This window comes from Zea mays, chromosome 5, assembly GCF_902167145.1.
Source record: "Zea mays cultivar B73 chromosome 5, Zm-B73-REFERENCE-NAM-5.0, whole genome shotgun sequence".
Classification (NCBI taxonomy): domain Eukaryota; kingdom Viridiplantae; phylum Streptophyta; class Magnoliopsida; order Poales; family Poaceae; genus Zea; species Zea mays.
In genome coordinates, this window is record NC_050100.1 from 160,728,846 (window position 1) to 160,753,092 (window position 24,247).

At 43.7% G+C, this 24,247-nt stretch overlaps 1 protein-coding gene, 1 long non-coding RNA gene and 1 pseudogene across 3 annotated transcripts; 1 reads left to right on the plus strand and 2 right to left on the minus strand.

The window, feature by feature from the left end:
- Window positions 1-10,599: 10,599 nt before the first annotated feature.
- Window positions 10,600-11,588, plus strand: LOC109939557 (uncharacterized). Its single transcript, XR_002262038.2, has 2 exons — window positions 10,600-10,986; window positions 11,112-11,588. It is a non-coding gene; the product is annotated as an uncharacterized lncRNA (long non-coding RNA).
- A 6,046-nt stretch (window positions 11,589-17,634) lies between these two features.
- Window positions 17,635-19,687, minus strand: LOC103628604 (ABC transporter G family member 39-like; annotated as a pseudogene).
- A 483-nt stretch (window positions 19,688-20,170) lies between these two features.
- Window positions 20,171-24,007, minus strand: LOC100303796 (uncharacterized). Of its 2 annotated transcripts, none has more exons than NM_001165430.1 (9): window positions 23,757-24,007; window positions 22,893-22,991; window positions 22,441-22,805; window positions 22,182-22,242; window positions 22,019-22,072; window positions 21,022-21,090; window positions 20,804-20,869; window positions 20,640-20,708; window positions 20,171-20,492 (listed from the first exon to the last, which is right to left on the minus strand). In NM_001165430.1, exons 1-9 carry the CDS (start codon window positions 23,865-23,867, stop codon window positions 20,403-20,405), a joined length of 984 nt encoding a protein of 327 aa, NP_001158902.1. In that variant the 5' UTR covers window positions 23,868-24,007; the 3' UTR covers window positions 20,171-20,402. The 2 variants fall into 2 exon arrangements, with proteins under 2 accessions (NP_001158902.1, NP_001148482.2); NM_001155010.2 differs by having other exon boundaries at window positions 20,232-20,492; window positions 22,435-22,805; window positions 23,757-23,964.
- Window positions 24,008-24,247: the final 240 nt, after the last annotated feature.

Genomic DNA, 24,247 nt, shown 5'->3' on the forward strand with positions numbered 1-24,247 from the left:
TGGTGTGAAGAAGATCCCTTCTCCTTCCCTTTGGAGGAGTCCTTCTTCTTCTCCTTCCTCTTGGTGCGGGACTCTTCCGATGAAGTGCTCCCGTGGCTTGTAGTGGGCTTTTCACCGGTCTCCATCTCCTTCTTGGCGTGATCTCCCGACATCACTTCGAGCGGTTAGGCTCTAATGATGCACCGGGCTCTGATACCAATTGATAGTCGCCTAGAGGGGGGGGTGGATAGGGCGAAACTGAAATTTACAAATATAAACACAACTACAAGTCGGGTTAGCGTTAGAAATAAAAACGAGTCCGCGAAAGAGGGTGCAAAAACAAATCTCAAGCAAATAAGGAGTGTGACACAAGGATTTATTTTACCGAGGTTCGGTTCTCGCAAACCTACTCCCCGTTGAGGTGGTCACAAAGACCGGGTCTCTTTCAACCGTTTCCCTCTCTCAAACGGTCCCTCCGACCGAGTGAGCTTCTCTTCTCAAATCAAAACCGGGAATAAAACTTCCCCGCAAGGGCCACCACACAATTGATGCCTCTTGCCTTGATTACAATGGAGTTTTGATCACAAGAACAAGTGAGAAAGAAAAGAAGCAATCCAAGCGCAAGAGCTCAAAAAAACACGACAAATCTCTCTCGCTAATCACTAAAGCCTTGTGTGGAATTGGAGAGGATTTGATCTCTTTGGTGTGTCTAGAATTGAATGCCTAGCTCTTGTAAGTGGTTGAGAAGTGGAAAACTTGGATGCAATGAATGGTGGGTGGTTGGGGGTATTTATAGCCCCAACCACCAAACTAGCCGTTTGGTGGGGCTGTCTGTCGCATGGTGCACCGGACAGTCCGGTGCACACCGGACATGTCCGGTGCGCCAGCCACGTCACCAAAGCCGTTGGGTTCTGACCGTTGGAGCTCTGTCTTCTGGGCCCGCCTGGATGTCCGGTGGCGCACCGGACATGTACTGTAGAGTGTCCGGTGCGCCAGCATGGGCGTGCCTGACTTCTGCACGCGCTGGCCCGCATTTAATGCACTTGCAGGTAGCCGTTGGCGCCGAAGTAGCCGTTGCCCCGCAGTTATACCGGACAGTCCGGTGTACACCGGACATGTCCGGTGAATTATAGCGGAGCAGCCGTTGCGAATTCCCGAGGCTGCCAAGTTCCAGAGCCGCGTCCTCTTGGAGCACCGGACACTGTCCGGTGAATTATAGCGCGCCGGCTCTGAAAATTCCCGAGGCTGAGGAGTTCAGTGCGAAGTCCCCTGGTGCACCGGACACTGTCCGGTGGCACACCGGACAGTCCGGTGCGCCAGACCAGGGAGCCTTTCGGGATGCCTTTAGCTCTCTATTTTGAACCCAACATTGGTCTTTTTAATTGGCTTGTTGTCAACCTTTGGCACCTGTATAACTTATACACTAGAGCAAACTAGTTAGTCCAATTATTTGTGTTGGGCAATTCAACCACCAAAATTATTTAGGAACTAGGTGTAAGCCTAATTCCCTTTCACGTACGCCGCCGATTGAATTCCCGAGAGCAGCGAGTTCGCAAGAGCCTGCCTGGCGCACCGGACACTGTCCGGTGCACCACCGGACAGTCCGGTGCACCCAGAACGAGCTGACTTAGACAGAACAGAGCCATCTCAATTCCAATTCAATCTTTCCTGTTTCCAGCACTTAGACACAATACATTAGTCCAAAAAACAAAGTACTAAGTCTAGAAACGTACCTTTTGACATGATTTGCACTTTGTCCACCACATTGCATAGATCAACACAAAAGCACTTGCGTTGGCACTCAATCACCAAAATACTTAGAAATGGCCCAAGGGCACATTTCCCTTTCAATCTCCCCCTTTTTGGTGATTTATGCCAACATAACATAAAGCAACTAGAACAAGTGCATTATCAATGCTAATGAAAACTCAAATTTATTTTGAATCAAATTTGGCATATATGGATCATTCTTTGCCACCACTTGGTTTGTTTTTGCAAATTGACCTCAAATTCCTAACTCTAAGTCAAACATACTTGTTAAGACATAAAGAGAGTCATTCCAAGAGAAATTGATTCAAGATTTCAAAAACTCCCCTTTTTCCCATAATCAACACTTCTCCCCACAAGAAGCCAGCTTTTGACAATAAGAGCAATTAAGAGTATTTTGACAAACAAAAACAAAAACTCTAACTCTATTATTTTCAAAATTCACAAGTGGTAGCTGATCCATTTGTTGCTTTGGCCTTATTTTCTCCCCCTTTGGCATCAAGCACCAACACGGGATCAATTTTGGCCCTTTAACCCCATTGCCTCACCAAAATCTTCAACTAAGAGTAAAAGGCAATAAGATCATAAAGATGAACTTGGAATAAGTTACCCTCTCATCGGAGTGCAGTGGAAGTCTTGCATGTTCCAAGTCCACCTTTTCCCTTTCAATCCTCCTTCGAGACTAAATCAAGCAAACTCAAACACATGGTTAGTCTCAAAGGGTCAAGTTGTAACACATCTCCCCCTAAATATGTGCATCACTTTGCAATGGACTTGTGAGGTCCGGGGAGTGCTTGTACAACTTGAGCACCATAAATAAGTAACAAAATGCATAAGGAACATGATCAAAGGCATAAACACAAGTATGCTATAAATCAATCCAAGTTCCGCGAATCTAAGACATTTAGCTCACTACACAACTTGCAAAAGGTCTGCTCATCTAAAGGCTTGGTAAAGATATCGGCTAGCTGATTCTCGGAGCTAACATGAAACACTTCGATATCTCCCTTTTGCTGGTGGTCTCTCAAAAAGTGATGCCGGATGTCAATGTGCTTTGTGCGGCTGTGTTCAACAGGATTATCCGCCATGCGGATAGCACTCTCATTATCACATAGGAGTGGGACTTTGCTCAAATTGTAGCCAAAGTCCCTGAGGGTTTGCCTCATCCAAAGTAGTTGCGCGCAACACTGTCCTGCGGCAACGTACTCGGCCTCAGCGGTGGATAGGGCAACGGAGGTTTGTTTCTTAGAACTCCATGACACCAGGGACCTTCCTAAGAATTGGCACGTCCCCGATGTACTTTTCCTATCGACCTTACATCCAGCATAGTCGGAATCTGAATATCCAATCAAGTCAAAGGTAGACCCCTTTGGATACCAGATCCCGAAACAAGGCGTAGCGACTAAATATCTAAGAATTCGCTTCACGGCCACTAAGTGACACTCCCTTGGATCAGATTGAAATCTAGCACACATGCATACACTAAGCATGATATCCGGTCTACTAGCACATAAATAAAGTAAAGACCCTATCATATACCGGTATGCTTTTTGATCAATGGACTTACCTCCTTTGTTGAGGTCGGTGTGTCCATCGGTTCCCATCGAAGTCTTTGCGGGCTTGGCGTCCTTCATCCCAAACCGCTTGATCAAGTCTTGCGTGTACTTGGTTTGAGAGATGAAGGTTCCATCCTTGAGTTGCCTCACTTGGAACCCAAGGAAGTAGCTTAACTCGCCCATCATCGACATCTCGAATTTTCGAGTCATCACCCTGCTAAACTCTTCACAAGACTTTTGGTTAGTAGAACCAAATATTATGTCATCGACATAAATTTGGCACACAAAAAGATCACCATCACAAGTCTTAGTAAAAAGAGTTGGATCGGCTTTCCCAACCTTGAAAGCATTAGCAATTAAAAAGTCTCTAAGGCATTCATACCATGCTCTTGGGGCTTGCTTAAGTCCATAGAGCGCCTTAGAGAGCTTACACACGTGGTCGGGGTACCGTTCATCCTCGAAGCCAGGGGGTTGCTCCACGTACACCTCCTCCTTAATTGGCCCGTTGAGGAAAGCGCTCTTCACATCCATTTGGAACAACCTGAAAGAATGGTGAGCGGCATATGCTAACAATATACGAATGGACTCTAGCCTAGCCACAGGAGCAAAAGTCTCCACAAAGTCCAAACCTGCGACTTGGGCATAACCTTTTGCCACAAGTCGAGCCTTGTTCCTTGTCACCACTCCGTGCTCGTCTTGTTTGTTGTGGAACACCCACTTGGTTCCCACAACATTTTGCTTGGGACGAGGCACCAGTGTCCAAACTTCATTTCTTTTGAAGTTGTTGAGCTCCTCCTGCATGGCCAACACCCAGTCTGGATCTAGCAAGGCCTCTTCTACCCTGAAAGGCTCAATAGAGGAAACAAAGGAGTAATGCTCACAAAAATTAACTAATCGAGATCGAGTAGTTACTCCCTTGCTAATGTCACCCAAAATTTGGTCGACGGGATGATCCCTTTGAATCATTGCTCGAACTTGGGTTGGAGGTGCCGGTTGTGCTTCTTCCTCCATTACATGATCATCTTGTGCTCCCCCTTGATCACATGCCTCCTGTTCATCATCTTGAGTTGGGGGTTGCACCATTGTTGAGGAAGAAGGTTGATCTTGCTCATCTTGTTCCTGTGGCCACACATCTCCAATTGCCATGGTGCGTATTGCGGTCGTTGGAACTTCTTCTTCATCTACATCATCAAAATCAACAACTTGCTCTCTTGGAGAGTCATTAGTCTCATCAAATACAACATCGCTAGAGACTTCAACCAAACCCGATGATTTGTTGAAGACCCTATACGCCTTTGTATTTGAGTCATAACCTAATAAAAACCCTTCTACGGCTTTGGGAGCAAATTTGGAAGTCCTACCCTTCTTCACTAGAATGTAGCATTTACTCCCAAAAACTCGAAAATACGAAACATTGGGTTTGTTACCGGTTAGTAGCTCATACGACGTCTTCTTGAGGAGGCGATGAAGGTAGACCCTGTTGATGGCGTGGCAGGCCGTGTTCACGGCTTCCGACCAAAAGCGCTCGGGGGTCTTGAATTCTTCAAGCATCATCCTCGCCATGTTAATGAGCGTCCTGTTCTTCCTCTCTACCACACCATTTTGCTGTGGTGTGTAGGGAGCGGAGAACTCGTGCTTGATCCCTTCCTCCTCAAGGTACTCCTCCACTTGAAGGTTCTTGAACTCGGACCCGTTGTCGCTCCTTATCTTCTTCACCTTGAGCTCAAACTCATTTTGAGCTCTCCTGAGGAAGCGCTTGAGGGTCCCCTGGGTTTCAGATTTATCCTGCAAAAAGAATACCCAAGTGAAGCGGGAAAAGTCATCAACAATAACTAGTCCATACTTACTTCCTCCTATGCTTAGATAGGCGATGGGTCCGAAGAGGTCCATATGTAGTAGCTCCAGAGGTCTTGACGTGGTCATCACATTCTTGCTGTGATGCGCTCCTCCCACTTGTTTACCTGCTTGACAAGTTGCACAAGGTCTATCTTTTTCGAAAGTAACATTGGTTAGACCTATCACGTGTTCTCCCTTTAGAAGCTTGTGAAGGTTCTTCATCCCTACATGTGCTAAGCGGCGATGCCACAGCCAGCCCATGCTAGTCTTAGCAATTAAGCATGCATCTAGACCGGCCTCCTCTTTTGCAAAATCAACTAAATACAGTTTACCGTCTAATACACCCTTAAAAGCTAATGAACCATCACTTCTTTTAAAGACAGACACATCTACATTTGTGAATAAACAGTTATATCCCATTTTGCATAATTGACTAACGGATATCAGATTATATCCAATAGACTCAACTAAAAACACATTAGAAATAGAGTGTTCATTTGATATTGCAATCTTGCCTAAGCCTTTCACCTTGCCTTGGTTCCCATCACCGAATATGATTGAGTCTTGGGAATCCTTGTTCTTGACGTAGGAGGTGAACATCTTCTTCTCCCCCGTCATGTGGTTTGTGCATCCGCTATCGATAATCCAGCTTGAACCCCCGGATGCATAAACCTGCAAGGAAAATTTAGGCTTGGGTCTTAGGTACCCAACTCTTGTTGGGTCCTACAAGGTTAGTCACAATGGTTTTAGGGACCCAAATGCAAGTTTTATCTCCCTTGCATCTTGCCCCTAATTTCCTAGCGATTACCTTCCTATCCTTTCTACAAATGGCAAATGAAGCATTGCAAGCATGATAGATTGTAGAAGGTTCATTAATTTTCCTAGGAACATTAACACCATTTCTCCTAGGCATGTGATTAATAACATTTCTCCTAGCTATATTTCTACCATGCATATAGGAAGAACTAGAAGCAAACATAGCATATGAATCATAAACATGTGAATCAAAAGCATCATAACTTCTATTTGCATTTCTAGCATGTCTCCTATCATGATACATAAAAGCATGGTTCTTTTTAGCACTACCAGCCATAGGGGCCTTCCCTTTCTCCTTGGCGGAGATGGGATCCTTATGGCTTGTTAAGTTCTTGGCTTCCCTCTTGAAACCAAGTCCATCCTTAATTGAGGGGTGTCTACCAATCGTGTAGGCATCCCTTGCAAATTTTAACTTATCAAATTTGCTTTTGCTAGTCTTAAGTTGGGCACTAAGACTAGCCACTTCATCATTCAATTTAGAAATTGACACTAGGTGTTCACTACAAGCATCAATGTCAAAATCTTTACACCTCTTGCAAATCATAACATGTTCTACACAAGAGTTAGATTTACTAGCTATATCTAACTTAGCATTCAAATCATCATTCATGCTCCTTAAGCTAGAAATTGTTTCATGGCAAGAAGATAGTTCACAAGAAAGCATTTCATTTCTTTTAACTTCTAAAGCATAAGATTTTTGTGCCTCTACAAATTTGTCATGCTCTTCATATAAAATGTCCTCTTGTTTTTTCTAAGAGTCTATCCTTTTCATTCAAGGCATCAATCAATTCATTAATCTTATCTACTTTAGTTCTATCCAATCCCTTGAACAAACTAGAGTAATCTATTTCTTCATCACTAGATTCATCATCACTAGAAGAATCATAAGTAGTACTGTCTCGAGTACATACCTTCTTCTCCTTTGCCATGAGGCATGTGTGACGCTCGTTGGGGAAGATGGATGACTTGTTGAAGGCGGTGGCGGTGAGTCCTTCATTTTCGGAGTCGGACGACGAACAATCCGAGTCCCACTCCTTTCCAAGGTGTGCCTCGCCCTTGGCTTTCTTGTATGCCTTCTTCTTCTCCCTCTTGCTCCCTTGTTCCTGGTCACTTTCATTATCGGGACAGTTAGCAATAAAATGACCAATCTTACCGCATTTGAAGCATGAACGCTTCCCCTTTGTCTTGGTCTTGCTTGGTTGTCCCTTGCGACCCTTTAGCGCCGTCTTGAAGCGCTTGATGATGAGGGCCATCTCTTCATCATTGAGCCCGGCCGCCTCAACTTGCGCCACCTTGCTAGGTAGCGCCTCCTTGCTCCTCGTTGCCTTGAGAGCAATGGGTTGAGGCTCATGGGTTGGACCGTTCAACGCGTCGTCCACGTACCTTGCCTCCTTGATCATCATTCGCCCGCTTACGAACTTTCCAAGGACTTCTTCGGGCGACATCTTGGTGTACCTAGGATTTTCACGAATATTGTTCACCAAGTGTGGATCAAGTACAGTAAAAGACCTTAGCATTAGGCGGACGACGTCGTGATCCGTCCATTGCGTGCTTCCGTAGCTCCTTATTTTGTTGATAAGGGTCTTGAGCCGGTTGTAAGTTTGGGTTGGCTCCTCACCCCTTATCATTGCGAATCTTCCAAGCTCGCCCTCCACCAACTCCATTTTGGTGAGTAAGGTGACGGCGTTCCCCTCATGAGAGATCTTGAGGGTGTCCCAGATCTGCTTGGCATTGTCCAAGCCGCTCACCTTATGGTACTCGTCCCTGTACAAAGAGGCTAACAACACAGTAGTAGCTTGTGCATTTCTATGAATCTGTTCATTGATAAACATAGGACTATCCGAGCTATCAAATTTCATTCCACTTTCCACAATCTCCCATATGCTTGAATGGAGAGAGAACAGGTGACTATGCATTTTGTGGCTCCAAAATTCGTAGTCCTCTCCATCAAAGTGAGGAGGTTTGCCAAGTGGAATGGAGAGCAAATGAGCATTTGTACTTTGCGGAATACGAGAGTAATCAAAAGAAAAGTTCGAATTAACCGTCTTTCTTTTGTCGTAGTCGTTGTCGTCGTTGTCCTTTTGGGAAGAAGTGGACTCATCGCTGTCGTCGTAGTAGACGATCTCCTTGATGTGTCTCGTCTTCTTCTTCTTCCCATCTTTGCGTTTGTGGCCCGAGCCCGAGTCGGTAGGCTTGTCATCCTTGGGCTCGTTGACGAAGGACTCCTTCTCCTTATCATTGATCACAATCCCCTTGCCCTTAGGATCTATCTCTTCGGGCGGTTAGTCCCTTTCTTGAAGAGAACGACTCTGATACCAATTGAGAGCACCTAGAGGGGGGGTGAATAGGTGATCCTGTAAAACTTGAATCTTAAGCCACAAAAACTTGGTTAAGTGTTAGCACAATAATCGCTAAGTGGCTAGAGAGGAGTCTCAACAAAACACAATAACCACAAGAGATCAATCACAGAGATGGCACAGTGGTTTATCCCGTGGTTCGGCCAAGACCAACGCTTGCCTACTCCACGTTGTGGCGTCCCAACGGACGAGGGTTGCAATCAACCCCTCTCAAGCGGTCCAAAGACTCACTTGAATACCACGGTGTTTTGCTTTGCTTTTCTTAATCCCGTTCGCGAGGAATCTCCACAACTTGGAGTCTCTCGCCCTTACACTTGAAGTTCACAAAGAAGCACGGAGTAAGGGAGGGATTAGCAACTCACACAAGACACAAAGATCGCAGCAATTACGCACACACAAGACCCAGACTTAAGCTCAAAAGACTAGCACACTAGAACGGAGCTCAAATCACTAGAATGTCGAACAAGTGCGCAAGAATGGAGTGTGAGTGATCAAGAGTGCTCAAGGAATGCTTGATGTACTCCTTCATGCGCCTAGGGGTCCCTTTTATAGCCCCAAGGCAGCTAGGAGCTGTTGAGAGCAATCCGGGAAGGCAATTCTTGCCTTCTGTCGCTTGGCGCACCGGACAGTCCGGTGCACCACCAGACACTGTCCGGTGCGGATCTCCTTCCTTATTTGGCGAAGCCGACCGTTGGCGCCTGGGAGCCGTTGGCGCACCGGACAGTCCGGTGCACACCGGACAGTCCGGTGCCCCCTCCCGACCGTTGGCTCGGCCACGTGTCTCGCGCGGATCGCGCGGCCGACCGTTGGCTCACCGGACAGTCCGGTGCACACCGGACAGTCCGGTGAATTTTAGCTGTACGCCGCCGATTGAATTCCCAAGAGCAGCGAGTTCGCAAGAGCCTGCCTGGCGCACCGGACACTGTCCGGTGCACCACCGGACAGTCCGGTGCACCCAGAACGAGCTGACTTAGACAGAACAGAGCCATCTCAATTCCAATTCAATCTTTCTTGTTTCCAGCACTTAGACACAATACATTAGTCCAAAAAATAAAGTACTAAGTCTAGAAACATACCTTTTGACATGATTTGCACTTTGTCCACCACATTGCATAGATCAACACAAAAGCACTTGCGTTGGCACTCAATCACCAAAATACTTAGAAATGGCCCAAGGGCACATTTTCCTTTCAGTTATCGTCTAGGAACAGGTCTAGACCTCCTCCCCTATAAATATAAAGGGGTATGTCCGATTGAGAATTTTCCCGAACACATTACAATCGAACCAATCTATTTTATTTACCTTTCATGCTCTAGGATTAGATGTAACGTAGCTTTATTTGTTGCTTTTCACATATCCACCTCTACCCTTATTCAACTCTACGTCGTCTAGATCCGTCTTGGGTAGTCTGTCGACCCCAAGACGACCCTACGATCTTATGCCTCGTGAGGGACAAGATCTACTTTGTCTACTTCACTCAAGATTTCTTCCTTGAATTGATGTCTTAATTTTTAGGTGACTTTACGTCGTTTAGGGATGACCCAGGTGACCTACCAACTTGGAGCACCCTAAGATCTCCCTTCAGGGGGCAGGATCTAGGTTCCCGCAAGGAAGAATACGACTCTACGTCATCGTTGACCGTCCGGTCCAGAGCGCGAACCGTTCGGCTCGACACATGGAAGAAGTCGCTTTTGTCACCAGGTCGCGGACCGTCCTCGTCGCCGCAGGGAGCACCGCGAGACGGCCCAGTGACTCGCAAACCGTAGGCGCCGTCCACCTCGTAAAGCTGAAACCAAGGTATTGCTCATCACAAGAAGGATCTAGGGTTTATTGGTGTTTGACCCAAATAGGTGGTGGCTATCATAGATGTGACTCAGTAATCTAGAGATTTTCAATTTTATTAGACCCTACATCATATAAAGGCGTCAAGCACCGTCAGACGGACGGTTCATTCTAGTGTTTGGTAACTAAATCGGCGCCAATGGAGACACACTATTTTCGTTTCCATTTGCCGCAACTTGCAAGAGCTTCTTTTTAGGAATCAGAAACTTGTTCCAGTCACGGCCTGACAAGCTTGCAAGAGCGAACGCACTGTCAGGGGCCTAAAACATCCCCATCTCACAGCGACATTTTTGAGGGCATCTTCTCCCAGTGAGCAGTCTGCGCGTGAGTGACTATCGCTTGAAGTTGGTGGGGGAGCACGATGATCGCGATATGATCGAGCATTCGAGCTTATCGCTACGATAAACGGAGAGAAGGAAAATAAAGATAATGGCGCTCGTTGCTCGATCAGTCGGCAGATGCTATTTCTGCAATAAAAAAAAAACAGGGCACTGTCAATGGATGTTGAAACAGTCTGACAACGAAGCATAGCAAGCAAGAGGCTGTAAGCCGCATGATGCTCTAAGCTAAGGCAGCCTTCTTATATACCACATCCACACCACAAGGGGGTGGTGCAAGAACAAGATACACCTTCCTTCGGTTAACTAGCTACCTAATTACCAGCTGCCAGCCATCTTGTGTCAGCACACTGCAGTGTTCGTTTCTGTCGGGAAGAGAGAGAAGAGGCAGCGACGATGGATGAGCCTCCGCCACAGAGCGACGACGACCGGAAGCTGTCGGCCATGGAGCACGTCAAGAAACGCCACGAGGAGAAGGGATTCCTCTATGCCTGGTCAGTAAGATCACCACAATCCAGACGTACTTGTTCTTCTGCATCTGCAGAATCACCACAATCTCATGTTTGTCAGATGCGTCACGCTGAACAGTTTTTTTTTTTTTCCTTTCCCTTGCTTGCAGCGCCTTCATGTTCTGCTGCTGCTTCTGCTGCTACGAGGCCTGCGAGCACTGCCTGGAGTGCTTCTGCTGCTGCGGCAAGAAGGACGAGTGATTAAGGCCGGTCCAACCAGTTCCGCCCGCCCACCAATGATGAATGATCGGTTTGTAATTCGTCGTGGATTTGATTTGTTTCGGTTGTGATTTGTGAAGAACTGCGATCAATCTGGAACTGTTCGTCGTGATAGAACATGCATGTTGATGCTGTAAATAAATGCGATTGGTTTGGAGCGTTAACTCTACGTTAACCGTACGTACTCGTAGTGAGCTAGCTTAGGTACCCCAGTACGTATCTGTGACTCGTGAGCGAGTTCAGTGAGACGCTGTGCTTGTAACTGTAAATCTGTGAATTGTGATTGCATGCCAACGCACTGGTACTACATGTATTACAGCCCTTAATTGTGTATATATAAGTTTCTTGTGAATTGTGAGATTTGCTCTCCCTCGCACTCTCATCAACTTCCTTATGAGATAGATGGTTTTGCCTATTGAAAAGCCGTCCACTGTTCCTGGCAAGTATTCCCGATATCAATCAGAAGTCAGAGCTATCTGAATCATGCAAGGCAGCAAGCAACTGGAGTAAGGTTGCAATGGGGGAAAAGAGAATAAAGACGTGACGCCCAACCGGTTTCACATGAAGCGTTTCTCACAGGTCACGAGAAGAAGGGCTAGTAACTATTTATTCAGTTTGTTTGGTCTTTCGACACTTTCAGATGATCCGGTTCAGTACTTGCGGGAGCAGAGGATCTTTTTTTTTTTGACCGGAGAAACTTCATTTCTATTACTTGCATAACAGAAATACAAAGTACGGACCGGCTGCCACAGCAACCAATCAACCACACACATGAAGAAAAACATAACCGACCTGATTCAGGTCAAGGAAATCTACCAGACAACGTCTAAATTCACGACATCAAGCAGAAAAGATATTAACCAAAAGGAGCCATAGAACATCATCAGACTGCGACACAGCGCACACAAACCATAAGGCAGTCAAGACAGGACTGACAATAAAAAAAGGGACCCAAGCCACAAGACAGCCATCTCGCATCCAGAGACCGACGGTTACTCCAAATCCATCTTCTGGACATCATCAACAGCTTGCCCTTGAAGTTCTCTCCCAGGATTCCTCGCATTTGCAGCTTTCAGCAGAAACTTGGCCCCGTCCTGAAGTAAATCTTGCAGCTCTTTCTTGCTCAAACCTGCCCAGTTAAAGATCAATGCACAAGCATGACACACAATTTCAACAGGAGAGCTGACCACAATGTCTTGAAGGCACACATTATTCCTGGCTTTCCAAATTGCCCAACAAATGGCAGCAACACAAACAGTGCTAATCTCTTTAGCATCACCCAAATTACTATCAAGCCAAAACCAGCATTGATGCAAGTTTCCAGGAACAACATTAGAATTAAAGCATTTAGCAACCATTCCCCACACACATTTGGCTATATGACAATTAAAAAAAAGGTGAGAGGTCGATTCAAACTCATCACAGAAACCACATGAAGAATTTCCATTCCAATTTCTCCTAACCATATTCTCTTTGGTCAGCAGCACATTATTTTCAAGTAACCACATGAAAACCTTAATTTTTGGAGGAATTTTTCCTTTCCAGATATGTTTCAGATATGGACCATATGTACTACAAGTAATATTATCATATAAAGATTTCACAGAAAATTCTTTACTTTTACCCCATTTCCAGGATACATAATCTTCTGTCTCTTGAAACTCAAAATCCTGGAATTTTTCCATGATTTTGTCCAAATTACCTCTGATATCATTATTCAACCATCTACGAAAATCAAGCTGTGCATTTTTTTCCCTAACATGCTGGACCAGAATAAATTTATCATCGCACATCTCATATAAATCTGGTTCAGAAATAGCTAGAGGAATCTCATTGAGCCAAGTATCCTCCCAGAATCTGGTTTTATCACCAGATCGAGTGATAATTTTCCTTCCAATTGCATAGTGATCTCTTATATTCAACAGATCGTGCCAGACCTGAGAATCAAACAATTTGTGACTAACATTCATGATACTGTCACCATGAATATACTTCTTTTTCACAATTTCTTGCCAGATTCCATTTTCATATTCAAGTTTCCACCACCACTTGCACATAAGGCAAATATTCATGACTCTCAAATCCTTAATACCGAGTCCACCATTTTTCCTATTAGCACAAACTCTATCCCATTTAACCAGGTGGTATTTCTTTCTATCTCCTCCACCTTGCCACAGAAATTTTTTCCGTTTAATATCAAGCTTTTTGATAGTAGTGCTAGGAAGGAGATACATCGACATATGATAGATGGGTGAATTGGATAAACAAGCATTAATCAAAGTAATTCTCCCAGCAATGGAAAGAGAACTTCCTTTCCAGCTATCCAACCTTTTGTCAAATTTTTCTTCCAACTTTATCCAATCTGCAATTCTCAGACGGGAAGGACTAACAGGGACCCCAAGATACATCATGGGGAAAGAGCCCAATTGGCAATCAAAGAGATTCACATATTGCATCTTAGTATCATCATCCCCATTGATCACAAAAATTTCACTTTTCATAAAATTGATTTTTAATCCTGCCATCATTTCATAAATGTACAAGAGCATTTTCAAATTTCTAGCCTTGGACAAATCATTCTCCATACAAATGATAGTATCATCAGCATATTGTAACAAAATCACACCATTTGGGATCAAATGTCTACCCAAACCATTCAAGACCCCATTAGCACAGGCTTTGTCCATCATTCTAGCGAGGCTATCCGCCACAAAATTAAAGAGGATAGGCGAGAGAGGATCTCCTTGACGCACTCCTTTGTAACTCTTAATATATTTACCAATCTGATTATTTATTTTCACACTAACAGTGCCACCCTCGACAACCATATGCATCCACATCATCCATTTATTGCCAAAACCCCGATGTTGAAGGCTAAGGAATAAAAAATCCCAATTGACTTTATCATAGGCCTTCTCAAAATCCAATTTCAAAATAATACCAGTTTCTTTCCTTTTTTTAGTCTCATGCATGATCTCATGAAGAATCATAACACCAGTCATTATATTTCTCCCTTTGATAAAAGCAGTCTGATGCTCACTAATCAATTTCTGAGCATAAGGTTCGATTCTTATGGTCAAGACCTTGGTAATCAACTTATATAAGCAGTTAAGAAGACAAATAGGTCTGTACTGTTGAATTTTGGTAGCTTCTTTGATCTTAGGAAGCAAAGTAATGATGCCATAATTAAGTCTACTAACATCCAACTGCCCAGCATGAAAGTCCTGAAAAAGACTAACAGTATCATTTTTAACAATGTCCCAACAAATCTGATAAAATTTAGCAGGAATGCTGTCAGGACCAGCAACTTTATTTTCCTCCATCTGAAAGAGGGCCTCTTTAATCTCTTTCTCAGAGAAATGATCACAAAGCACATTATTGTCTAACTCATTCAGCTGTTCAAGTCCATCCCAAACCTCCCTATCAATTTGGAACATATTTCCAGGAGCAGGACCAAACAAGCCAGAATAGTATTCTGTAGCGTGAAGCAAAATGTTCTCATCCCCAAAAAATTTCCTATCTCCATCTTCAAGAAAAATTATGTTGTTTTTCCTTCTACGACCATTCGCAATAAGGTGGAAATACTCATTATTTCCATCACCATGAAGAAGCCAATTTTCATGAGCCCTCTGCTTCCAGAATAGCTCTTCCTCATCAAGCATCATTAAAATTTCAGTCATAAGAGAACATCTATAATCAATCTGATTACTGTTCAAAAGATCAGATTCTTCAATTTCTTCCAATTTTTTCAACTCAGAAGCAATCTGATCCCTTCTCTTCTTTTTTATACCTTTGAGATTCCAATCCCAACCTTTGAGGTACTGTTTACACAACTTCAATTTTTGTTGAATCTTATCTAAGGTACTTTTAGCTCTGCAAGGTTTACTCCAAATCCTCTCAATAATCTGTTTAAAATCTGGATGTTTTAACCATCCAATCTCAAAAACAAAAGAGGAATGCATTTTTGCGCTCAAATTTCCAGAATCAACAACAAGAGGATTATGATCAGAAATATTTCTGGGAAGCTTCTTAACCTTAACAAGAGGAAAGATATTTTCCCAACTCCCACTCATCAGAACCCTATCCAATTTAACCAAAGTGGGTGTTGCCTGATTATTAGACCAAGTAAATCCACCAGAAATCATATGAATTTCCACCAAATTGTGCTTATAAATCAAATCGTTAAAAGGAGCAGAATGCTTGTGTAAAATGTGATCTTTATTCTTCTCATAGGAGAAACGAATAATATTGAAATCTCCTCCCACGATGTAAGGCTCTCTACTATTGTCACAGAACTCATCAAGCTCTTTCAAAAAAATATTCTTATATTTCTCCTGAGCAGGACCATAAATCACCATAAGATTCCATTTACATAACAGAGTTTTATCCCAGTAATTCACCTGGAGAATGTGATTACCTTTCTTAAAAGATCCCACATCAAGATCATCAATTCTAGAACCCACAAGAATGCCACCAGATTTCCCTTTAGCAGAGGACCAAAGCCACAAATAATCACCAGAGGGATCCAACTTTCTTGTGATGAATTCATCACAGTCCCCAATCATAGTTTCTTGAAGGCCAATAAACTGAAATTTATATTGACTAATCATGTGTCTCATAAGAGGGGCAACACCTTTCTTCCTAATGCCTCTACAATTCCAAATGAGACCTTTCATTTTGAACCGTTTTTATTTGTATTAATATCATCAACACTTTTTGGGATTTTCCCAGTGTTTCTGATTTTTTTGTTGAGGCCAAGATTTTCTTGTGCCTTGCTTTTGTAACCTTTCTGAATTCCTTTTTTGTATTCTCTTTTTTTTCCTGGATTGGACCAAAATGAAGTCATCTGTTTCAGATTCTTCATTGACTTGACTCCCGAAATACTCATCATTTCGTTTAACCATATTATCCACCTCTTTTTTCTGTAAAATCTCAGTTTTTTTCTGACCCAAACATTGTCTAGCTAATTCCATTTCTTTGAGTAACTCAATAGATTCCATATTTTGCTCATTTATATTAACTCCCATTTTCTTGCTAATATCAATAATTTCTTTAGAAGCTAAACAGGAAAAATTAGGTTCGGGAATACAAGAATTACCTTCTAGATTCCTTTTCACAGCCATTCTTCTGTTCTTCTCTTCAATTCTGATACCCATATCTTTTTTAAGACGTTCACTGACCCTTCTCACCGGAATGGGTGAAGGCATAGATTTCTGATTATCTTCATGAAAAATAACGCCATCAATTTTCTTTCTTTGATCCGAAAGATCTTCACCTTCCTCTTGCGAAACATTCACAATCGAGCTACCTTGAGTGCCGGAAAACAATTCTTCAGAATTATCAACACCTTTCTCATTGGTATCAAGTTCTTCAATAATGACAGAGCATTTAGAGGTTTTAGTCTGGCTTACACTCCTAGAATTCAAGTTGTCAACAGAGTCAGCCGGTATATTCCACAGATTCTGGCTATTTGATCCAGATCCACAATTTTTCATTGCCATAAGCTCCTCTCCAAGAAGATCACTATCATCATCCTCATCGCTATCAGTTATATGCACCTTGTTCTTTTCTTCACCAGAACAGCTGGAATAAGATTTGCCAGTTTTACCTTCATCAGCTCCTACATTCTTTCCTTTGCTTATATTCTTGTCAAGCCCTTGCATTTGATAAATGTAACTCTGAGATTTTCTGTTACACTCATCATGTTGTTTAGTGTTTCCATCCTCCAGATTCCCATAATCCACTTTCTTATCTTTCTGCATTTTACCTTCATACTTGTATCTTTTAGCAGAGGATCTATTTATCACAAATTCACAGTAAGCATGGACGATCTAAAAGCGTTTAGGATAGCCTCTGAAGCATGTCATCACATGAGTTTTTTTTTTGGGATATTCATTTTAACGAGAGAAGTGATTTGATGATCTTTTGCTGATCGATCGGTGCACCGTTCTGGGTTCTGCATAGAAATTTCGACAAGTGATTTTATGATTTTGTTCGTCACTCAGCACTTCAGCAGTGAGAGGGATGCTGCTTCTGTATGGTCAGTTTATTTGCGTCTAATGTTTATGGACGTCCTCAATTATCTGTCTGAACCTGAATACCCTTCTTCGTTACATAGTTACTAGCTTCTTCTTTTTCTTAAGTTATCATGTTTGTTTACCCCTAGATTATATAATCCAGCTTAAATAAGTTGAGAGATAAATAAACAACACAGATTATTAGGTGGATTATATAATCTAGATATCTAGATTATGATAATTCATAAGCAGATCAATAGATGCTTATATAATCCATAAGTTGAATTATATAATCCAAGAAGCCTTAATTCAGGACGCAAGTCAGAGAAAAATCTTACATTCAAGTATTGAACTCAGCTGTGCACCGTCTACATACAATTTACACTGGGGGGCTCCTTTCAGTTCAAAACAGGCCAAACTGGCCAGAAAACAAAAAATGAAGTCAAACTTCCTACAAATAAACAAAGGCTAAATGTATACTCTCTCATCATGTTACATTGCTGAAACGCATATAAACTGAAGCGAGCTGAAGCAGCACCATAGCGCCCTCCCTTATCTTCTCTGGAAGTTGAAGACTTTGATGGAGAAGGCGAAGACGAAAGCGAAGAGAACAGTGAACCCAACAACAGCAGTAGCTACATAACCCAGGTTCTCATGCTCGAATCCGAAGAATCTGTTGACGAAGTCTTTCACCGCTTCCCCATCGTCTTCCAGCCTGACGTGTGTGATGTCTCCAAACTGTGAGGCGACGAGCCCATACAGCGTCCAAGCCACCGGGCAAGCCCACGAGTACCATCTCCACCATATCGGTATCCTCTACAAAGCCAGCCAGCCAGCCATGTACGCTTCAGCATCCAGCAGCACAGAGAAAACTGGGGTGTAGCGTACGTAGTGCAAGAGGAAGCCATCATCCCGGCAAAGATATGTTCCATATCGCGTAGGTAGAACGCGGTCGAGACTATAGCGGCGATGTCGCTGTTCGGCGTCATGGCGACCGCCATCATCCCGAATCCCGTAGAACGTGAAGTACATGAAGGTGAAGAACATGTACCAGAAGAACTTCTCGACTGTCCAGTCAAAGTCAATCAGGCTGTAGACAATGAGGCCGTAGTCGTACACGGCTGTCTGGAGGAAGATGTGTGGGATCTCGATGAGAACCTGTTCCAAGGTAGAACTGTTAGAACTCATCAGCTCTAGGATGAAGGAAGGGAAAGAGCCGTTCTTCTTTCCTGTAATCCAAATGTTCGGCTAGAACAACCAGTTACCTGCGCAAAAGCGTAGGGTAGAGGAGACAGCAGAGTACATTCCGGCCGCCTTTTCTCGGTAGAAAACCGTTCGCTCGACGTCCACAATCGGCTGCACAGTTTGGCCATTCTGGATTCCAATGAAAAGAACTGCGGCGTACATGAATCCCAAGGAATTGAAAAGGTCCTGTCTTGTGCCACACTACACGAGGAAAGACGAAGCACAAGTAAGTTTCTTTGTCAAAGTATGCCCAGCACAGCATATACCACCAGGTCTCAATAGGTGCGCTGTCAGCAAGGGTGCATGCTTACATCTTGTTCCCCAGGTTCAAGAAGATGGTTCCTGTCGTGAAGAAGATTAATTACCAAGCACTATAATTAATTACCAGTGATCCGATTAGCAGGATGGAGACAATCTTTGGCCTACCTTTCTTGCTTCTGAATCCACTTCATGGGGGCAACCAGAGCCACGCGGAGTACAGTACAAGAGGGATTCGTAAACAGTGACGTGCGGAGAATGGATATCGTTCTGCTCACAGTAGCCAGCGATCCGAGCGAACGTCTCCTGTTTCTTCGGGTATCCAGAGATTGAAATGTCTCCTTCGATGTGCCCGCCAGTTTTCCTTCCCGCCAGCACGTCCATCAGTGTGGTATTGCCCGCTCCACTGACTCCCTTCAGCAGCAGCAGACGATCTTCAGTGATATCTTTGTCTTTCATTTCCTGTCAAAGAGCCATACAATTTGTTGTTTAGTATTATCGGTTTGTATCTTGCTGATAAGGCAGGTCTTTTCTAATGTATGCTTACCTGAGGCATATGTCCACCGAGTATTTGATGTCGTCGAAAGTGATGGACAGTGGCGTAAACGGGAGCACCATCCCTCTCTTCCTGGTCTCAGCTCCAGCGACTCCTCCCCTTCCTGCATTTCTACGGACTTGTTACAATGACGCAACGATGGCATGCATGCATTATCTGATGCATGCATGTTGCATGGAGATCTGCTCATGCCATGTGAGTCATGACTGACTGACTGACCATCTGGAGGCGGATTCTGGGAAGCTGCTGTTCCAAGAACCGGCAGCAGCTCGACGTTTTCGCCAGTATGGTTCACATGCTTCTCCCTCAGTTCCACCTCGGAGACAACGGCCTGGCCCTTCTTCGTTACATTGGTTATCTGCACTATCTCGTCTTGAACCACCACGTGCATTGAATTTAGCTAAGCTTTTATTTGGTTGGCTGCACATGAGAGACGTAGACTGGATAAACGGATACAAAATATGTCATTTTAAATCATTTTGATTGTATCCACTCGTACCCTCGAAACAACCGTATCCGGACAGCCAGGATGGGACGAGCCGCGAGCCTGATTACAGACATGCAGTCATCCAATCAAGACCATAGTTACTAGCTTCTTTTTTTTTCTTATGTTATTCTGTCATGGACTTAATCTGCGTCAGGAGGTGCTGATGAGAAGCGGTCAAGATGAGCCTGCGCCGTTGACGTGGACGGTGCCCGTAGAAAACAATTGTGGCAGGCGGCAGATACAAATCAGAGATGGCCTGCTCTGCTCTGCCGTTTCAAGAGACTTTTGGAGTCTCGTCTGGTCTCCTCTCCTAATCTCCTCCCTGATCAGTTAGCAGAGCAGCACTACTTCACATCTAGAGGTGGGGGAAGGGCTGCTCGCGCTCGTGCTTGACATATCAAGTATCACGCTCAAAACATACGGTATCAGGAATAATCAGGCCGGTTAATGAATCCAACTTCGAAAGAGAAATCCGGGCTCAGGGACCACGACAGCAGATTCTCCGACCCTTACACAACATTTTTCCTGTTTCTAGTTACAATGCAGTTCTATTACATGGCAGACGCAAACTACAAATCTAACAAATCAGCAACCACACAAACCCATGGCAGTTGGGTGTTCAAAGCACGCCGTTCTCGTACATCGAGCCATCTCTGGTAGTAGCATCTTCGGCCATGTCGAGCTCGACCAAGGCAGCATCAACGAGAGACTAGAACCAAAACAGAGAGAGAGAGAGACAGGGTCAGCACACAAGCAATCCAAAACGACAGAATAATTGTTCGCGACAAAAAACTAACGGTTGTTACAAGACCACGGAACTCGAGAAACGAAAGAAACTTAAATGATGAGAAATCACCTGCAGCCTCTGTTCAGCTGTTTTGACCCTATCATTGTAGTCCTGAAGTTGGAGGAAATGTTTGTACAGCTGCACATATACAACGTTTTTCATCAGAAAAGGGCATTGCAGGACTCCGACTGCATCTTGCATAAATAAGCAGTCAACAAGTGAAGAGCACATACGTCTGTAACCGCCAACTGTCGTTCTGAAGATACTTTCCGTGCGGCAACCAGTTCATCCTCTAGTTTCTGCAGTTTGACACGAAAAATGTTTCATTTGACTTATCATCAGAACTCATCGTCCCAACTGAGACTAAGAGATGGCCAAACGGTGGCTATCTCATATACTAACGGTGCAAATGAAGACAGCAGAATCCTTTGAAAATCATGACATAGATCACCTGAGCTTTCTTCTGCAAATCTGCAATGTGCTGTTCTTTCCCAGATATTTTATCCTTAATCTGGTTAACCTGCAAAGCTCATAATATAAAAACACAAAGAACAGTTAATTCATGAACAAAAGTCACCCATGGCTATATAAAAAGTAGCTGAGTACACTATCAGTCTATCATGGTTCTTGGATCGTGGATCCCATGTACAGTATAACTTTAGCTGCAAAGATCAATACTATATATTGTAATGCAATAGGCAACTAATTGTGAAGCTTCTCTGAGAAAAAAAAGGACAGTTCATTCAGTAATCAATGCATGGCTGTCATCTGAGATATCCAAGCATGTCAGTGTATAGAATAAAACTGAGCTAAATAAGAAAATTTCTATAGAAATCAAGCAAAAGATAAATCCTAAACGGGACTATAAATTCAACTTTTTATACCATGCAAAGGCAATTGAGTTCATGCTGCAGGTCATCAATATCTATAAATCTAAATCCATTAAGCCTGGAGAACTTTGATTAATTTCATACCATGCTTTATAAAAAATAGGAAATTAGTAGTCTCTTGTGAGATAAGCCTTATCCAAAGGGAGGGGAATATCGATACACGCGAAAAGATAGAAACGCAGGCGATTTATAGCGGGATTAGTTTTGCCTCTGGTGAAATAAGCCTTATCCAAGGGAGGGGGAATAACCATACGAGGAGATAGGAACGATAGGAATGCGAGCAATTTATAGCTGGATTAGTTTTGACTCTGGTGAGATAAAGCCTTATCCAGGGAAAGAGGAATAACCATACGTGCTTCACGCGTGAAGCACGACAGTCGAAAATCATGCTTTAAAGGAGTAGAGATATTTGCATTTAAAATGATTTCATCTTTATGTTCCAAAGGCAATGTAGGCAAGTTAACTTAAATGGATTCTGGCAAAGAAATAAATCCATCATGATTTTATGGTTCCCAGATCAAACTAACACAGAACAAGGTCGTTAAGGAAATGTCATGCCTCATTTTCAAGGTCCTCGCGCATCTGAATAGTTTTATCCAACTGATGTTTTCCCTGATATACAAAAAAAGGAGAAATGAAAATTTTACCAAAATAAGAAAGGAGCTGATATAAAGAGTCAGGAACAGTCATTCACAATAGCACAGAAAGAAGATGCACTTACATCATTTTGAAGACCATCACTGGAACTTGATAAATCTCTGCTATCACGACCTTTTGGGCGGCTGCATACAGAACATAAGGAAAGTAAATGCATCAGTTTTTTTCTAAGGATTATAGTTCACCCATGAAATATTTCACATAGTGGTACAATCTTTCTTTATAAATAGACAGTAGTCAGTCCATTGAAATCTGGATCTTTCTTTATAAATAGACAGTAGTCAGTCCACTATAAAAAAACAAAATCAACATGGCACCTGAACCTTTTTCTTGATACATGTTCCTTATCTTTGTCATTATCTGAATCCACATTATGCATTTCTGCTGTACGATCATGTTCTCTAGGACGTCTCTCATCTCCTTCACGATCTCGGTCCATGGGATAGTCAATTTCTCTATTAAATCCACCATGTTCATAATCTCTTTCTCTATCATGCTCACGGGATCTATCACTATCCCTGTCATGGTAGGGATCTCTTTCACGATCATAGCTCCGTTCCCTGTCCCTTCTGTCCCAGTATGGATCTCTACCATACCTTCTTGGATCTCGTCTGAAACCATCTCGGCCAAAATCGCGGGGGCCTCTTGTACGCACTTCATTTACTCGAACAATACGGTTGCCTAATTTCTGTTCCAAACAAAAAGACATGTTTAACACAAGATAAGGGGGGAGGTGCCAAGTGAGTTTTAAATAAAAAGGAAGCATACAGAATACCTTGCCGTCCATGCCCGCAATTGCTTGCTCAGCAGCTCTGGGGTGAGTGAAAGTAACAAAACCATAACACTTGCCTTTGACAGCATGATCATTAATCACCTGGAATGCGCAAATTAATCAGAAAACAAAAGCTATATAATCTCACACAGCCTCAAAACAGTTGGTTATATCATTAGGAAGCATCAACTGCTAAATCATACTAGCAAACAAGTACAACAACCAACAGATTGTTTGTCTTTCTGTATGAAACTATGTAAGTTGTTTGACAATTCCATACACCACATTTGCAAATGATGATGCCATCATCTTCACACCCCCTCTCAGTCGAAGAAAAGCAAGATGTCTACGACATATAAAACTATAATGCCCTTGAATTCATGCCCCGCCACTGATATCCACTTTGGAACAGCTCTTCAAATAACCAATTCTTCAAGGTATCGAACCCAATGAGCTAATGCCATGAGGGGGAAAACCATCCAAAAGGAAAACCAAACATCTACCTTGCAAGTACAATAACCAGATCTCAGAATAATACTTCCCAATTCATCTTGGCATTAAATTAGTTTAGCCACCAAAAACTGGGAATAGGCGGACACCACCTCCTCTCTTTCGTTCGTGTTCTCGTGTTGTTTGTTACTTTTTTTTTTTGTATGTATGTAAGACAGCCACTCCCGAGACCCTCTCTAAGATCCTATAAAAAGGAGAAGAACCTTTTCCACCATATTTCGGAAAAAGAAAACATCAGCGGCCGCAGCACAGCCTCATTTCATTGAATCAAACCAGCAGCGCCCGGCAAACTCTCTCGAGAGCAAACGCGGGAGGTGACTAAACGGAGAAGAGTAGAGGGAGAGGAGCGGGTCGGACCTTGACGGAGACGATGGTGCCGTAGTACCCGAAGGCGTCGCGAAGCATCTCCTCGTTGGCCTCGTAGGGAAGGCCGCCGACGTAGACCGAGTTCACCTCGTCCACCGCCATCTCTCTACTCCGGCGGCCGTCGGCGACGGGGCGGGGGTGCTAGGGTTTTGGGTTTTCCCCTCTCGCTCGCTCACGCCGCGACAACGACGACCGGGTGTGGTGGGAGGAGAGAGAGGGAAAGACGGGAGGGCGAGTTGTCGGATCTGATCTGGAAAAATCACGGATCCGCGTGTCCACTTCCCCTCCTCGGCCCTCGCCATCTGCGGCCAGCCGATCTCCGCCGTCCATTTCGCTCATGGGGCGATGGGCGTAGTGTGGATGGGCCAAATCCCCGCCGTGGAGAACGTCACAGCAACCTGTTCTCAGTCCTGGCCATGGCCCAGTTAGAATATTTCCCTGTGGGCTTTCTGCAACTGGTGAATATTTTATAACAGGGAAAA

Bases quoted from the DNA above. Each gene is read 5' to 3' on its own strand.
- LOC100303796 (NM_001155010.2), bottom strand. From the start codon at position 23,867: ATGGCGGTGGACGAGGTGAACTCGGTCTACGTCGGCGGCCTTCCCTAC. The intron at 22,992-23,756 runs GTCCGACCCGCT...TGCGCATTCCAG, and splicing joins GCACCATCGTCTCCGTCAAG to GTGATTAATGATCATGCTGT. The intron at 20,870-21,021 runs GTGATCTATGTC...GTCAAACTGCAG, and splicing joins ATTTGCAGAAGAAAGCTCAG to AAACTAGAGGATGAACTGGT.